Here is an 18,500-nt window from a genome sequence, read left to right as displayed (position 1 = left end):
ATGAAAAGCTCAACATCACTAATTATTAGAGAAATGCAAATCAAAACTACAATGAGGTATCACCTCACACCAGTTAGAATGGGCATCATAAGAAAATCTACAAACAACAAATGCTGGAGAGGGTGTGGAGAAAAGGGAACCCTCTTGCCCTGTTGGTGGGAATGTAAACTGACACAGCCACTACGAAGAACAATATGGAGCTTCCTATAAAAACTAAAAATAGAATTACCATATGACCCAGCAATCCCACCACTGGGCATATACCCTGAGAAAACCATAATTCAAAAAGACACATGCACCCCAAAGTTCACTGCAGCACTATTTACAATAGCCAGGTCATGGAAGCAACCTAAATGTCCATCGACAGACGAATGGATAAAAAAGATATGGTACATATATACAATGGAATATTACTCAGCCATAAAAAGGAACCAAATTGGGTCATTTGTAGAGACATGGATGCATCTAGAGACTGTCATACAGAGTGAAGTAAGTCAGAAAGAGAAAAACAAATATCGTATATTAACACGTATATGTGGAACCTAGAAAATGGTACAGATGAACCGGTTTGCTGAGCAGAAATTGAGACACAGAAGTAGAGAAAAAACGTATGGGCACCAAGCGGGGGAAGCGGTAAGGGATGGGGCTTGTGGTGTGATGAATTGGGAGGCTGGGATTGACATATATACACTGATGTGTATAAAATGGATGACTAATAACAAACAAAAATTAATTAAAACAACCCCCTCCCCCAAAACAAAACAAAAAAAGAGTAAGCCCTAAAGCAAGAGCCTGACCAATTCAAACGTATTACAACTAAGGGAGTTATAAGACAAACAACAGGTGGAAGAAAATACATGCAATGTTAAAGGGTTAGTGTGCGAAGTAAGATGAATGGACACAATAGTTAAAGGGAAAATAACCAAAACATGTTTAACAGAAGATGAGAGATCACGTATGAAAAAATACCTATCTGATTGGTAATAGGAAGTAATGAAACATGTCAAGCAGATTACATTTCACACTGATTAGGACAAAAATTTAGTCAATTTAGTAATCCCAAGTGTTGATGACCACAGGTGACAAATACGTAAATTATGCATGAATGGAGGAAGCATCAACTGATGCACTCCACTGTCATTTCCTGTAAATTTGAACTCGATCACCATCTACAGTTTAGCAATTTTTCTCCAATGTCCAGAGGATTTATGTACTTGGAGACTAATTCAAGAATATAGAAAATGTATTTTTAAGGAGATTAAAAATTAAACTGGAGAGAATTCCCTGGAGATCAAGTGGTTAGGACTCTGTGATTTCACTGCCAAGGGCCCAGGTTCAATCCCTAGTTGGGGAAGTAAGATCCCATAAGTTGTGTGGCACGACCAAAAAAAATTTTTTTTAACTGGAAAAAACTCAACCCTATAACCACTGCAATGGATGAGTACCTTGACTGGCCCGTAGCCTCAGACCCTAGGTGTGTATGAAACATACTTCTGCAAAGAACCAACCAAAAAACATTTTGACTATAATTTCATTAATACTCATTTACTGAAAGGTCAAAACAGACAAAACTAAAACAACACTGTGTAGTGAAAAGAACAGATGGTAAAGGTATGAATAACTAAACAAATCAACAGAGATCACCTATGGGGCAGCACGGAGATGAGTAAGGGAGCAGAACATCATGAGGCTCTAAAAACTGCCCAAAGGCCCACTTATGAATCTTGATGATTACAAAGATGTTTATATTGTTATTATTACTAGATCTTCCAATAAAACATTTTGTACGGGCTTCCCTGGTGGCGCAGTGGTTAAGAATCCGCCTGCCAATGCAGGGGACGCGGGTTCGAGCCCTGGTCTGGGAAGATCCCACATGCCGCGAAACAATTAAGCCCGTGAGCCACAGCTACTGAGCCTGCACTCTAGAGCCTGCGTGCCACAACTACTGAAGCCTGGGCGCCTAGAGCCCTTGTTCCACCACAAGAGAAGCCACCACAATGAGAAGCCCATGCACCACAATGAAGAGTAGCCCCCGCTTGCTGCAACCAGAGAAAGCCCGCACACAGCAACGAAGACCCAACATAGCCAAAAATAAAAAATAAAATTTATATAAAAAACATTTTGTACATTCTTTTCTGCATATATGTGATGACAAAATAAATAAGGAATTAAAGAAGTTTGGAGAAGAACATAATTTTACTATGTTTGCCCTGTGATGTGGCAACCGGAGTTTTAATCGCAAAAACTGGTAGCAAGACAAGTGTCTATTTTGAAAGAACTGGTTACATAATCTCACCCTCATATTCACTTTTTAAAAATAAAGGGCGAAGGGACTTACCTGGTGGTCCAGTAGTAAAGAATCCGCCTTCCAATGCAGGGTATGCAGGTTCGATCCCTGGTCAGGAAAGTAAGATACCACACGCCGCGGGGCAACTAAACCTGCGTGCCACAACTACAGAGCCCACGCGCTCTGGAGCCCACACACCACAACTACAGAGAAGCCCACACACCTAAACGAAAATCCCTGCACGCCACAATGAAAGATCCCGCATGCCACAACTAAGACCTGACGCAGCCAAAAATAATAAGTAAATAAATGAATTTAAAAAAAATTAAAGGGTGACATGAACTGGTATAAAAAGATGTGGGGCCTCCCTGGTGGCGCAAGTGGTTGAGAGTCCGCCTGCCGATGCAGGGGATGCGGGTTCGTGCCCCGGTCTGGGAGGATCCCATATGCCGCGGAGCGGCTGGGCCCGTGAGCCATGGCCGCTGAGCCTGCGCGTCCAGAGCCTGCGCGTCCGGAGCCTGTGCTCCGCAACGGGGGAGGCCACAACAGTGAGAGGCCCGCATACCGCAAAAAAAAAAAAAAAAAAAAAAAGATGTGGAGGATTTTTCAATAGAATAATTTTTTGAAATTAATTAATTTATTTTTTGGCTGCGTTGGGTCTTTGTTGCCGTGCGCAGGCTTTCTCTAGTTGTGACGAGCAGGGGCTACTCTTTGTTGTGGTGTGCAGGCTTCTTTCTCACTGTGGTGGCTTCTCTTGTTGTAGAGCACGGGCTCTAGGTACACGGGCTTCAGTAGTTGTGGCTCGCAGGCTCAACAGTTGTGGTGCACGGACTTAGTTGCTCCGCGACATGTGGGATCTTCCCAGACCAGGGCTCGAACCCGTGTCCTCTGCATTGGCAGGTGGATTCTTAACCACTGGGCCACCAGGAAGTCCCTCAACAGAATAATTAAGCAAAGTGTGTTGCAGTATACAGACCATGTTCCCTTTTCTTGTGGACCTCATCTGAGATTTGGCTCAGATGTATAGGCTGATGACAGCACACACTCAATGCCAAGAGGGTATGAAGTTTTTTACTTCTATAATGGAAGTGTCTGGGGAGGGCAGGGCGGGCCTCTCAAGCAGGTGGAAAATGCCTTCGGAGAGCAAGGTAAGGAGCCTGGCTTGGGTTTTTTCATTGAGATTAGGGGGTGGGCTAGGGTGACAGTTTGTGCACATGAGCAGGAACTTCCATGGATTTATTACTCTCTTGCCAGCATCAAAGGAAGGAATACTCAGGCTTTCTTAGCACTTTGTACAGATGTGGGGTACAAAGAGGAATAAGGAGGGATGAAAGTATAAAGCTGTCAGCAGACAAAAAATAAAAACTGAGGTCAGAGACTTCCGGTTCCTGATCTGGCATGTAAGGAGCTTAGAAGCAGGCATTAGCACCCTCAGAGGAGAAAACCAACAAACTAAAAATTAACAGTAGACCCATCAGAGAATTTAGGTCATGGGGAAACTGCTGTCTCCAAAATCAGTGAGACAAAAAAGTAGCCATGTCCAGAATACTCTGTTCTTAACAAGAACTGTCCTCAAAATAATCCATTTTGTAACAGTGCAACTGATCTGGGGCGTGCGTGCGTGTGTGGTGGAAACACCCACTTGAGTCTCCTCTAGCCTCCCTGCTCTCCAAAGGTGGGGGGCGGGTAGAGGACAGAAGCACTTGTGACAGTGGTTTCCCTCCTTAGGTCAAATATGTGGTGTCTTTTTAACACCACTGCTCCAACTCGGTCATCAAATATGTGTCTACCAGTTTGAGTCAATATGAATGCTACTGGAGTTAGTGTCGGACCTCACAGATTAATAAACACTCCCACAAGACTGCCCCCACTTCAGCTGCTGGCCACAAACAGGGTGCCTGGGCTACCGACATTTCTGCCCAGCTGCCTACAAAGTCATAGATTCCCCTGACACTCCCTCAGGTTTGGTAATTTGCTAGAACAATTCTGAGAACTCAGGAAGACACTTGGCTTTACTATTACTGGTTTATGATAAAGGATACAACTCAGGAACAGCCAGATGCAAGAGATGCATAGGGAAAAATATGGGAGCAGGGAGTAAGGGGGTGGGGTCAAAGGAAACAAAAGCAAAAAGAAACAAATAGGACCTAATTAAACTTAAAAGGTTTTGCATATCTAAAGAAACCACTGACAGGCCTGGAGATTATCATACTAAGTGAAGTCAGACAGAGAAAGACAAATATCATATAATATTGCTTATATGGGGAATCTAAAAAGACATGATACAAATGAACTTATTTATAAAACAGAAATAGGCTCACAGACTTAGAAAACAAACTTATGGTTACCAAAGGGGACAGGTGGTGGGAGGGAGGAATAAATTGGGAGTTTGGGATTGACAGATACACACTACTATATTTAAAATAGATAACCAACAAGGACCTACTGCATAGCACAGGGGACTCTGCTCAATATTCTGTAACAACCCAAATGGGAAAAGAATTTGAAAAATAGATACATGTATATATATAACTGAATCACTTTGCTGTACATCTGAAACTAACACATTGTTAATCAACTATACAGTACTCCAATATAAAATAAAAAATTTAAAAAAATCTGTAAAAAGAAAACTTGGTTAATACTACATTTAAAGTACTTTGTATGTCAATAAAATATCAATAAAAAGAAAAAATTTAAAATAAACACAGGAGGAAGTATGGAAGGGTATGTGTACCAATAAACTTTGTGGTTAAAAAATAAGTAAATAGGGCTTCCCTGGTGGCGCAGTGGTTAAGAGTCCGCCTGCCGATGCAGGGGACACGGGTTCGTGCCCCAGTCTGGGAAGATCCCACATGCCGCGGAGCGGCTAGGCCCGTGAGCCATGGCCACTGAGCCTGCGTGTCCGGAGCCTGTGCTCCGCAATGGGAGAGGCCACGTCAGTGAGAGGCCCGCATACCCGAAAAAAAAAAATAAAAAAAATAAGTAAATAAACCATCGACAAAATGAGAAGACAGCACATTGAATGGGAGAAAATATTTGCAAATGATATGACTGATAAGGGGTTAATATCCAAAAGATATAAACAGCTCATATACCTCAGTATCAAAAAAAATAACCCAATTAAAAAATGGATAGAAGACCTGAGTAGACATTTTTCCAAAGAAGACATACAGATGGTCAACTAGCATATGAAAAGATGCTCAACATCACTGCATCAGAGAAATGCAAGTCAAAACAACAAGGTATCACCTCACACCTGTCTGAACATCTTCCATCAAAAAGACCACAAATAACAAATGTTGGTGAGGATGTAGAGAAAAGGGAACCCTTGTACACTGTTGCTAGGAATGTAAATTAGTGCCAACTAATATGGAAAACAGTACTGAGATTTCTCAAAAAACTGAAAATAGAACTACCATATGATCCAGCAATTCCACTCCTGGGTATATATCTGAAGATGATGGAACACTATTTCAAACAGATACACACACCCCAATGTTCACAGCAGCATTATTTACAATAGCCAAGATATGGAGGCAACCTAAGTGTCCATCGACAGATGAATGGATAAAGAAGATGTGGTGCATACATACAATGGAATACTTCTCGGCCAGAAAAAAGAATGTAATTTTGCCATTTGCAACAACATGGATAGATGAAGGGTATTATGCTCAGTAAAATAAGTCAACAGAGAAAGACAAATACTCTATGATTTCACTTATATGGGGAATCTAAAAGAAACAAATGAATGTAACAAAACAAAAACAGACTCACAGATAGAACAAACTAGCAGTTACAAATGGAGAGAGCGAAGTGGGGAGGGGAAAGACACGGGTGGGAGATTAAGGGGTACAAACTACTATGTATAAAATAAATAAGTTACAAGTGTATATTGTATAGCACAAGGAATATAGCCAATATTTTGTAATAACTTTATATGGAGTATAATCTATAAATATTTTGAATTATTAGGTTGTATGCCTGAAACTGATATAATACTGTAAATCAACTATACCTAAAAAAAAGTCAATGGTCTAAAAATACAACAATTGAAGCCACATACTGTCATAGTGGATTTAAAAAAATTATATGTTGTCTGTAATAAAGCCGCATTCATAGTAAAGACAGATGGATTAAGACTAAGGGATGGAAAAAGATGTTATCATGTTAGCATTAAAAGATAAGCAGAATATCCATATTACTTTCTGACAAAGCACAGAGATAAAGAGGGGCAATGCATGAAGATAAAGGGGTTAAGTCTCCAAGAAGACAAAGCAATCCTTAGTGCTTACGTGCACAGCAACAACACAGTGGCAAAATACACCAGGGAAAAATGGATAGGATTACAAGGAGAAACAGACGACTCCACTATTATAGTTGGACTTCAACACCCCTCTAATAAATGATTATGAGAACCAGCAGGAAGATATTCAGGAAAGCCACAGAGCTGAATTGAACAGTGCCCTCAAACAACCGGACGTAACTGAAAACTGTGTATTACTTCATTAAACAATAGCAGAATACACATCCTTCTCAAGTTAACATGGGAAATTCGTAAGGATAGAACACATTCTGGGGGAATTCCCTGGTGGTCCAGTGGTTAGGACCGGGTGCTTTCACTGCCGTGGGGCCGGGTTTGATCCCTGGTTGGGGAACTAAGATACTGCAAGCTGCGTGGCGTGGCCAAAAGAAACACATTCTGGGACATAAAACACATATTAACTAATCTTAAGGGAAATCATACAAAAATATACTCTCAGAACACAAAGGCATTAACCTGGAAATCAATAATAGAAAGATATTTAAAAACATTCAAATACTTCAAGATTAAACAACACACTTTTAAATAACCCATGGATCAAAGAAAAAGTTTCAATAGCAATTAAAAATTACCTTGATTAAATAAAAATGAATATACAATTTACCGAAACTTGTGGAATGCAGCAAAAATAGGGTGGGCGTAGAGGGAAATTTATGGCATTGAAGGCACACACTTGAAGAAAGAGATCTGTAATTAATGATCTAAGCCTTTAGCCTTAAAAAGTAGAAAAAGAAGAGGAAATTAAGCCCAAAGTAAGCACAGGAAGAAGATGTAATAATTTGAGAAGAAATCAATGAAAGTACAAGAAATCATTGAGAAAAATCAACAAAACACATCTGTTTTTTGAAGAGATGAAATTCAGAAATGTCTATATAAGCTGAGAAAAAAAAGAGAAAAGACATGGGAATTCCCTGGTGGTCCAGTGGTTAAGACTCTGTGCTTTCACTGCTGAGGGTTTGGGTTCAATCCCTGGTTGGGGAACTAAGATACTGCAAGCCACACAGCATGGCCAAAAAAAAAAAAGAAAGAAAGAAGAAAAGCCAAATTATTAATATGAGGAATGAAACAGGAAAAAATGAAAATTTAAAAGCATTTGAAAAAATCCAAAGTCCATTTATGATAGCACACTAGGAATAGAGAGGAACTTCTTCTTCTTGAGAAAGACCGTCTACAAAAAACCTGCAGTTAACATCACACTTAATGGTGAGAAGCTAGATGCTTTCCTGGTAATATCAGGAGGCAATGATGTCCTCTCTCTCACCAGTCCTAGTCAACACTGTACTGGAAACTTACAGAATAAAAGGACATGTAAGGTATACAGAATGGGAAGTAAGAAATAAAACTGTCTTTTGTCATATATGACATGATTATGGAGAAAAAGAATCAACAACAACAAAGAAAACCCCTGAACTAATAAGAGAGTACAGTAAGACTGAAGGATAGCTAACATACAAAGTCAATGATTTCCTATAGATCCAAACAAATCTAGTCAATTCATCTTTGACAAAGGATCAAAGGCAATTTAATGAAGAAACAACAGTCTTTTCAACAAATAGTGCCAGGAAAACTAGATATCCACATTGAAAAAAAGAACGTCTAGACACAAATCCTACACCTTTTGCAAAAATTAACCCCAAATGGACCACAGATATTATGTAAAAGGCAAAACTACAGAACTCCTAGAAGATAACACAGGAGAAAGTGAACCTATCTATGAAACAGAAACAGAATCATGGACATAGAGAACAGACTGGCGGCTGCCGAGGGGGAGGGGGTGGGGGAGGGATGGAGTGGGAGGCTGGGGTTAGCAGATGGAAGCTTTTATACATAGAATGGATGAACAACAAGGTCCTACTGTACAGCATGGAGAACTATCTTCAATATCCCATGATAAACCATAATGGAAAAGAGTATTAAAAATGTATATATGTGTACAGCTGAATCACTTTGCTGTATAGCAGAAACTGACACAACACTGTAAATCAGCTATACTTCAAGTTTTTAAAATATTGAAGGAAAAAAGGTAACATAGGAGAAAATCTATATGATCTTGGGTTTGGTGATGAGTTTTTTGATTCAACACCCCAAAAGTAGGATTGATGAAAGAAAAAAATTAGTAAATTGACTTCATTAAAATGACAACTTGCTCTATGAAAGACAGGGTTAAGAGACTGAAAATAAGCCACAGTCTGGGAGAAGATCTCTGCAAACCACTTATCTGATAAAGGACTGCTATTTGAAATATCCAAAGAACTCAAAACTCAACAATAAGAAGACAGGCAACACTATTAAAAATGGACAAAATATTAAAACGCGCACCTCACCAAATAAGACACATGGATGGTAAATAAGCATAAGAAAAGATGCTCCACATCATATGCCATTAGGATTGCAAACAAAAGAAGAATGAGATTATTACTAGATACTTATTAGAATACTAAAATTCAAAAAATTGAGAACAAACACCAAAGGACAGAGACAATGTACAGCAACAGGAACCCTGTTCCATTCTCAATGCTGGTGGGAATGGAAAATGGTATGTCTACTTTGGAAAACAGGCAGTTTCTTAAAATACTAAACCTATTCTTAACCATACAATCCAACAATCAGGCTCCTTTGTATTTTGCCACATTAGTTGAAAACTTATGTTTATAAAAAAACTGTGCATGAATTTTTATAAAAGCTTTACTCGTGATTGCCAAGACTTAGAGGTGAACAAGATATCCTTCAACAGGTAAATGGAAAAATATCACTGGAACATCAATACAGTGAAATATTTTTCAGTGTTAAAAGGACATGAGGTATCAAACCAAAAAGACATGGAGAAACCTTAAATCATATTGCTAAGTGAAAGCAGCCAATATGACAAGGCTACACACTGTATTATTCCAACCATAGTTCTGGAAAGGAAAAAACTATGAGTAAGACCTTCAGCTGCCAGGGATTTCGGGTGGGAGGGAGGAATGAATGAATAGGTGGAGCACAGGGGCCTTTTAGAGCATGAGAGTAGAATACATGACACAGAAATGATGGACACAACTCATTTTATGTTGCCAAAGCCCACAGACTGTCTAACATGAGTCAACGCTATTGTAAATTGCAGACTTTAATGCCTCAGTATTTGTTCATCAAATGTAACAAATGTACCACAGTAGTACTAGATATAAAAAATAGGGCAGGGACCTCCCTGGGGGTCCAGTGGTTAGGACTCCCTGCTTCCACTGCAGGGGGTGGGGGTCCGATCCCTGGTGGGGGAACTAAGATCCCACATGCCCTGTGGCATGGCCAAAAAAAAAAAATACAGGGCAAACTATATGAAGGCAGAGGGGTTACGTGGGAACTCTGTACTTTGTAATCAAGTTTTCTATAAACCTAAAACTGCTGTAGAGAAAGGTAAAGTGTTATTAGGAAAAAAAAAAAAGATGAAGTCAGATGCCTTAATATTCATCTCAGATGACTGATGGCTGAAAGAGGTCATCTTTTAATCAACTGATCTGAAGTTATTTCAATGAGCCATTTTGGTGCTTTTATGAGGCCAAGACTCTGAGACTTACAAGAGAGGGTTAAACTACACTGAATGCTGTGTTCCACAGCGCAGCACTGGATGTTCTAAGAAGTGAAATGAGTGCCTTGGTTACTATTAGCCGCGCCTGGAACTCTGACATGGACAGACGCGTGTTACCTTCATTTTTGTGTGTATGGCTGCTGGGCATGTGGGATCTTAGTTTGCCGACCAGGGACTGAACCGGTGCCCTCTGCAGTGGAAGCAGAGTCTTAACCACTGGACCACCAGGGAAATCCCTACCTTGATTTATATCGTGGGTGCCTGTTAGGCAAGAGATTCTCAGAATTCTTTGACCACAAAGGGGCAACTCTTAGACAACCATCCAGGGGTCTGTAAACACATGCTGATGAAGCCAGTTGCTGGTCAGGGCTAAGACGACAGCCTGATGTTTGGCCGGTTGTGGACCCTTGAGTCCCATCCTTCATCAGGCTGTGCTAAGTGAGGGATGACAAGCAGCACCTGCCTGAGCTGGATCATGTCTGAGCGTGGTGGTGCTGTCTCTAGTGTCTAAAACTCCCACTGCTTTTCACTCAGAGAATCCTAAGGAGCTCCCCAAGGAGCCTAGGGGTCTGGGAAGGGGGTGACCTTCTTCAGAAAGGGGCTGAAGAGAGCGGAGGCCACCCCTCCTGCAGGTAGGTTATGGCAGGGGGCCCAGGTTTAGCTGTATCTTGCCTCAAGGGGGTCTCCATAGCTGAGCTGAGCTCTTGGGGTGCTGTTCACAGGTCCCAAATCATAATGGGGATCTGGGTGAAGCGTCACATGCTCAGGGCTATCTGTTTTTAGCACAGCTCTGTCAGAAGGGATAACTGCAGCTCGAATGGCATATAGCGTGGAGCCTAGGGCAGTTACTGATGGCAACTCCAGGGGCAGGAGATGAGGTCACTGAAGCCTCTACTGTCAATCAGTGTCTGACGGCACTAAGGGAAGTGCCTGTCATCTGGCAGTTCGACCTGAGTCCAGAGCCTTTTTGTTTTTTTGTAGGGGGAATATTCAAGGTGGGTCGATGTACAAGTAATAGTATAAATGGGCTCAAGTAAAATTCGTAAACAAGGAATAAGATGCCTCCAGAACACCAGAAGAATCTAGACAAGGTTGTGGGTGCTGAGAGGGACAACAGTTATTTCTTCACTGTGTCAGGGAGACTGGACCCCAGGTTACCAATTAATTGTTAGGAATTTAAGCAAGCTGCTAGGAGCCTCACATCAAATACCAGCAATGGCCTGTCTACTGTTTAGGAGCTCTTTTTGTCAGTATTTTTATGTTCTGATGTTCTCAGAAAGAGGATGTCATTGGTGTAATGTCACACCTGTGCTTCTGGATCAAGGTGGCTACAGTTCAGATCCTGCCTGCAGAGACTGTGTGTGTTCACAGTGGTGCTGAGGTTCCCTGAGGGTAACCAGGTAAAGGTGTACCATGCCCCTTCGAGGTGAAGGCCAACTGCAGCTGAGAAGCTGCTGAAATACACACTGAACAAAACAGACTTAGCCAAATCTGTGGGAGCAGGATATTTACGTTGCTGAGTGGGTGGAGCCAGTAATTTCCATAATGCTGGGGGCTGGGAATTGGGGCTTATTTGGTGAAATCACAGCCTCAAGGTTGCCATAATCCAGTGTGAGGTGTCATTCATTTTTTCCAGGGTTGAGAAGAGACCAAATAAGGCTATTAAAAGGAGAAGCACAGGGGGTTAATCACTTCCTCACTAAAGAGACTTGTACAATGTTTTTCAATCTTTCAAAACCCTGTTAAATTTACACTGGGCCATATTTAACTAGGAGGTAAGGTCAGTGGGGTCTCATTTATCAATATAATTTGAAAGTGGCAAGGACTAACTTAAAATTTCATTTATAATTCACTGGATCAGACCTTCCTTGCTGGGTGTGGCTATTTTAGGACAGTGGGTGATAAGACCACGGGGAATTTAGGTAAGACCACACTTCTCAAAGTTAAGGCGGGGCTTCCCTGGTGGCGCAGTGGTTGGGAACCAGCCTGCCAATGCAGGGGACGCGGGTTCGTGCCCCGGTCCGGTAAGATCCCATATGCCGCGGAGCGGCTGGGCCCGTGAGCCATGGCCACTGAGCCTGCGCGTCCAAAAAGTTAAGGCGAAATACACCTATTAGTCTTCTATATGATATCTAGTAACTCCCCTGAATTTATCAGGGGCACCTTGCTTAAATTTAGTGGGATCCCAGGTATAACTGTAATTTGAGCCCTAGTATTTATTATTTGCATGAAAGTTTGAGAATTAGTACAGCACGGCAGATGGCAAAATTACTTCATAAACTATGTTGTTGAGGCACCAAAGCCAAGTAATGCCCTTTCATCTTTTTCGTTGTGTAAATTCTTTCTGTATATTTTGGATTTCCAATTGGGTCAAATTGTGGACCTTTGTTTCATTATTTTTTTCATTTGTCCTCTCCCTCTTGTCCCCCCCTTTTGCTTTTTTGTCACTGGATATACTGAATATTTCGGGAGAGGGGGGTATCCTCTGGTATTTATAAACTCTACTTTGGAGAGCCTCACACATCAGTGCTATCAGGGTCAGAGGCCTCCTCTATGATATCTGGCTGCTTTATAAAGTATAAGGAACTAGGGCTTAAATCAGGTTTGAAGGAATCCCTTGGTTGTGCCACATGGGTGCCATGGTGTTGTCCTCTGTAACCCTGAACGTCAGGATCTCTGTTGCAATAAAGGCAGCAGCAGAACTCAAGGGTCCTGGGGAACTCTCTGGAATTACGAGTGGGGACTCAGTCACCATCTAATGACTGCCTTTCCCCCTCTCTTTTCTCTCCAGTAACTGCTCTGTCAGGAACTACCACCCAACTAGCCCAGCTCTTGCACAGGCTATCGTCTCTCTTTCCCACTTGTGCCTTACATGATGGGTCCAACCCAGGCACTAGCACAGCTTCACTCTAACATGCAGATAAATCCCAGCAAACACACTGACCCAAGACTAATTTAAGGAGAGTTCCAATCCCATACTGCTGCTCCCAAATGCCTAGGAGTTCTTAAAACTGACAATTCTGGTCGGCTGAACACAGAACTGAGTCCTGGTATGGTCAACAATGCAACACAGGGCAGCACAGCTCACAGCTTGAGCTCCCCAGCACCCAGCAGCCCACAGCGCCGGCCGCCATCAGACAGCACAGCAGGTGAGTGAGTCAGAGCAGGAGAAGACAGACAGGTGGTGATCATGTGTGGCCATGCTGCTCACAGTGCCAGCTGCTATGGTCACCTGCAGAGGTGCGGCTGAGGCTGTCACCGGTGTAGTACACACCCACCGAGAGGGTAAGAAAAGGGTTACGACTCACAGAAGAGAGGTCTCGGGGGAGAGCAGGCCTGGCCTTTCAAGCAGCTCTGAAATGGCTTCACAAACCAAGAAAAGGAGCCTGGCCCGGGTGTTCACTGTGGGTGGAGGGTGGGACCGAGGCAAAAATTCTTGCCCCAGGGCAGGAGCTTGTGTGGCTGGAACCCCCTGCCGCCTCTAGAAGGGAGGCCACCCAGACTTCTCATCAGCTTGTCCAGGTCAGGGCACAAGGGGAAGAGGGAGGTGTTAAAAAGAAACAGTAGGCCCCAAATGGAGTCATTTGTGCTAGGTCCATGTCACCAAACCAAGACTTAATACCTAACCTAACTGCAAATACGACCTCCCCTAGGAATGTCATCTTAACCAATCTGGAATTTTCTGGTCAACACCAGCAAGGTAATCTGCCACATTGGTTTTTCCTTAAAAAAAAAAATTTTACTTGGCTGTGCTGGGTCTTAGTTGCAGCACGCCAGATCTTCGTTGCGGCACGCTGGATCTTCGTTGTGGCATATGAACTCTTAGTTGTGGCATGTGGGATCTAGTTCCCCGACCAGGGATCGAGCCCAGGGCCACTGCATTGGGAGCACTGAGTCTTAACCACTGGACCACCAGGGAAGTCCCCCGCATAGGTTTTTTTCTATCCCTCAAAGAAAGATGAGATAATCCATTCTTTCCTTACCTCTTCCCCCTTCTGCCCATCTAAGCCTTCCATCTTGGACACCTCTCTACTTGCTAGATGCGATGCTGTCCAATTCACCACCAATCACTTAATAAAGCCAATAAGACCTTTAACACTTATTTAGTTGAATTCTTGTTATTTTAACAGATTGGTGAGGTTTTAACTGTGAGCAAATATCAAAAAATGCAGAGTCTGGGGACTTCCCTGGCAGTCCAGAGGTTAAGACTTCGCACTCCCACTGCAGGGGGCACAGGTTCAATCCCTGTCTGGGAGCTAAGATCTCACAAGCCATGTGGTGTGGCCAAAAAAATAAAGAAAGAAAAATATGCATTTGCAATTGCTTCCATTTTGATAAAGAAAACACCAAATCAAGATGCTCAAGAAATAATCAATACTGGTTATTTGGGGGTGGCTGAACCAAGAGCACTTGAGGGGCCAGGGTGTTCTGGAGTGAGTCTACTTTAGACCTTCTTATCTTAACAGCCTTTTCCTAACCTTCCGCATGATTATTTAAGATTAACTGAGTAATCTGCATAAACCGTATTTTTCTATTTAACAGCTTTTACTTTTAATTAACTTGCTTTTAATTTTTAAATTTTAAACTTATTTTTTACTTTTCTATGGAGGAAACCATGCTAAGATTTACTCCTTTAAACATTTAACACTTATAAAAAGCATAAAAAATGAAGTTTCATATCTCCTTCTAACTAAAGTTACAAGAGAGGCATCATAGTTTCTCTGTATATCTCACTCTGGGGATTATTTCATAAATAAGTAATGTGTAATGCACTAGGAATTTGGGTCTAATCCATTAAATATACTAGGATTTTCGATGACTTAGGTAAGTTTTGAATAGTTTTCCTCATATCAGTTAAAGGAATTCATTTGCTTCAGTAATATTAGAGCACTTAAAATTTCAAAGCTCTCTAAGGACATGCACATACAAAAACTGACTTACAAATGTAAAAACCATCTGAGAACTCAAATACACCCATCTCATATCTTGAGGATCTCTTGCCTAAAAGGAAAAAATACTCTGTTTGGTTCCAGAATTCCTGGCCTTACTCCCACTATGTCTCTCAATCAACATACATTTAAAGCCTGAGACCTATAAATATTATACACTCACACAGTAAATTATACCACAAACCATTAAGGGAAACTAGAGTTAAGAGCTGCAATATTCAATATATAAACATATACAAGGAAAGAAATGCAAATATTTCAATCAGTGAGATAAGCAGCCTGTTTCCCTACAGTTCAGAAGGAAACCCAGATTTCCAAGCTTGAGGTCCAGACTCGCCCTGTGGGGATACAACCCCTAGAGTGTGTCAGTCCCTGGTGACGGACGGTAAGGACACCTGAGCAGCCACAGAAATAAACTCTGGAGGCTCCAACATAATGCAAATGCTCCCTTCTCAGGCTTCAATTCTTACAAGTGAGAAAACTCTTGGCCAGATTCAATTTAAAGTTCTAACTGAAATGTACTCCAAAACTCATAAACTCTTGTCCAGGAGACAGAACACATGACCTTCACAGACTTTCTCAATGTACTCATATTACTGAGTGCACCTACACTGCAAATGCAACTCAAACCTGTGTCTCAAAACAGGCACCAAGAAAATCACAGTTATAGCTTCAGAAAGGGCATCACTCCCCATCCCCCACCCACCATCACAGGTGCATCCCCACTTTCCAGGGATCTGTATCTTCTCTTACTATAAAGACTCCTTCCACAGTGGGTGCAAGCAGGTAGGACACTTACAGGGGGAGGCTCCCCAGCAAGAACAACTGGTCCTCTGAGTACTTCCCTTTGCAGGCTTAAGGGGGCCTTAGCTTAGAAATACTGACCACAAGTCTCGGTTCCCCACTGTTGTTGCCTTGGACACCACTGATATTTTAAGTGACACAAACCCAGTGTTTGAATAATCCAGCACAACCATTTAAAACCAGGATTTATGTGTAAAGGAAGGAAGAAAATTGTAAGGCATTTTTCTAGTTCAAGAACAACACACACAAATGTCTATTCCTTTCAGAAAATAAATGTTAGTTAATTATTATTTCCATGGCAAGGAACTGTTTGGAAATAATCATCATTGAAGAAAAGAAAAAAACAGATCTCGAATGTTACATGCAGTCACTCATGGGACCAAAAAAAAGAAAAAATTTAACTAATGGAATAGTATAATGGAATATTTTTTTTTCTGAAATTCACCTCTTTCTTCCCCTTTGGAAATATTTTATACTCTCTTTCAAGATCTATTGATTAAATACATTTACAGTTATCAAAAGCCGAGACTTAAAGTGAATAAAGTCACAAACTCAGGGAGGGGCAAGGCTGACCTGGAACTATGATAAAAAGGTTACCCAGGAGTCTCCAAAGAGGAACCTCCACCCAAAGGGCTCAAACAGGATGTCTGTGCGCAGCAAAGGTCCGGGGGGGAAGCACAAGACTTATACAATGTAGTTCCAGGTGGTTAGTCTCTGATTTCTTCTCATGGAAAAAATACATAGACAAAAAAATGAATCTTTAAAAAGAGCCATTCATGGCTCTGTGGAGAAATGATACAATTAAAATACTGCGTAGTCTGAAATGCACCGCGGAAGACAAATAGTTAATAATGAAGCTATGCACTGGAGAGGGGAAGATGGCGTTTGGGAACGTGGGGAAAGATCTGGAAATCTAGGCATTTACTGCCTGCGCTGGGAAGAGCTAGGGTACAAGAACAGGGTCGTGGATTTGTGACCATGTTTCTCAAAATTTGGGAAAGTGAGGGGGAAAAGAGAGTCCCCCCACCCCGGGGAGAAAGGAGGGACTGGGGACCCCAAAGACCACAGCTCCTCCAACGCAGGAACCCCGGATACCGAGTCACGATTGTCCCCTGATCACCCTCCCCGTAGACCCGGCCGCAGCAGTGAGCGGAGAGGCCGCCCTGTGTCCCGACTGCCGGCCGAGCCCCCACGCTGCCTGCCGCGCCGGCTGTGGACTCGGGTCCGCAGGTCCGGAGTTGACCGCGGGGAGGCCCGGGTCCCACCACGGCCAGTTCCAACTGGTCCCTCCGCCCCCGTCTCCCAACACCAGGCTCCCCAACTCACCATTTTTCGGTTTCTCGGCTTCCCTGTCGTCCACCCCACAACTGCCGCGGCAAGTGCAGGTCTCAGCGACAGAGGATGCCGCGGAGCCACCGGAGCCCTTTAAGGGCATCGAGAGGGGACGTGCTGCGCGGCGGGAGCAAATGGGAATGAGCGAGCAGTCCACGCCACCCACGCGCGTCACTGGAGCGTAGCCCACTGGCGCCCACACGTACGTAACCAGTGACTCCCCTGATTGGACAGTTCGCAAGGCCCCGCCCCACCGTGTCTGAGTGACAGGAGGCTGGAGTTCTCGTCTTTGTGCCGACCTTGTCCTGGCAGGGGTCCAGAACTGTCCCCTCCACGGACACTGCACTGAACCATGAGGCCGCGAGGCCCTCACGGAACTGTAACACTTATTCACAGACACGGAGACTTAAAAGTGACCTCACCATATGAAATGAGTCTGGCTCCACTTTTATCTTTGACCACTTCCTGTGAGAGACGCCCATCCATCCCTACCTAGCCCCCACTCATTTGGTACTTTAAAAGCCCGCTGGCCTCAGGGGCACTTGGCTCTGGTGGGAGGATGAACCCCGCAGTCCTAGACCAGCCCTGAAGCCTCAAACACTAGCATGTGTGAAACACTGAGAAAGAGAAACCACCGGAAAACCTTTTCTGTGTAATTCCTTGTTTGTTGAAAGGTCAAAGGAGGCAAAACTGAAAGACCACTGCTGAGTGAAAAATCACAGATGGCGAAGGTATGAAGGATAAAGAATCACAACCACCGTCATGTATGGGGCAGGACCAAGATGAGTGAGGGATGGGAACGTCAGGACACTCTCACAACTGCCCAAAGGCCATTTATGAATCTTCATGAAGATTCCAAAGATGTTTCAATTATCACTAAATCTTGCCATAAAACATTTTGTATATTCTTTTCTGAATATATTTGCTGATAAAAATTTCAAGCAGTAATTAAGTTTGGAAACAAACATAACTTGGGTATGTTAGTTTGTCCTATAATGTGGCAATCTGAGTTTTCACTCGCGGTTTTGGCAGAAAAATCAGTAAGAAGCCAAGTGTCTGTTGAGAAAGAATGGGTTCCATAAATGCATCATCATATGTAGTTTTTAAAAACAAAGGGTATTGCTATGAAAAGATCTGGAGGATTTATCAATAGAGCAAATAAGTGCAGTGTATTGCAACATATATACCATGTTACCTTTTCTATAACCTTCGGAGGCAGGTGGACCCTCGATACCCGCC

General features: G+C 42.7%; 1 protein-coding gene across 3 annotated transcripts in view; it reads right to left on the bottom strand.

Annotated features, from left to right (window-relative positions):
• Positions 1–18,500, bottom strand: part of LOC132486586 (zinc finger protein 791-like) — a 50,499-nt gene that overhangs the window by 12,092 nt on the left and 19,907 nt on the right. Inside the window, exon 1 of one of the 3 annotated variants that reach the window (XM_060093983.1) lies at positions 17,256–17,378. The exons of the other annotated variants lie outside the window; for them this stretch is intronic. Coding sequence (XP_059949966.1) covers positions 17,256–17,258 — 3 coding nt within the window. The 5' untranslated portion in view covers positions 17,259–17,378. Of the gene's footprint in view, positions 1–17,255; positions 17,379–18,500 lie in introns of those variants that run through there. 3 annotated transcript variants of the gene reach the window in all.

Source organism: Mesoplodon densirostris, chromosome 3, assembly GCF_025265405.1.
Source record: "Mesoplodon densirostris isolate mMesDen1 chromosome 3, mMesDen1 primary haplotype, whole genome shotgun sequence".
NCBI lineage: Eukaryota > Metazoa > Chordata > Mammalia > Artiodactyla > Ziphiidae > Mesoplodon > Mesoplodon densirostris.
The sequence above is the reverse complement of the archived record's forward strand: the minus strand, read 5'-3'. Positions and strand labels throughout refer to the sequence as shown.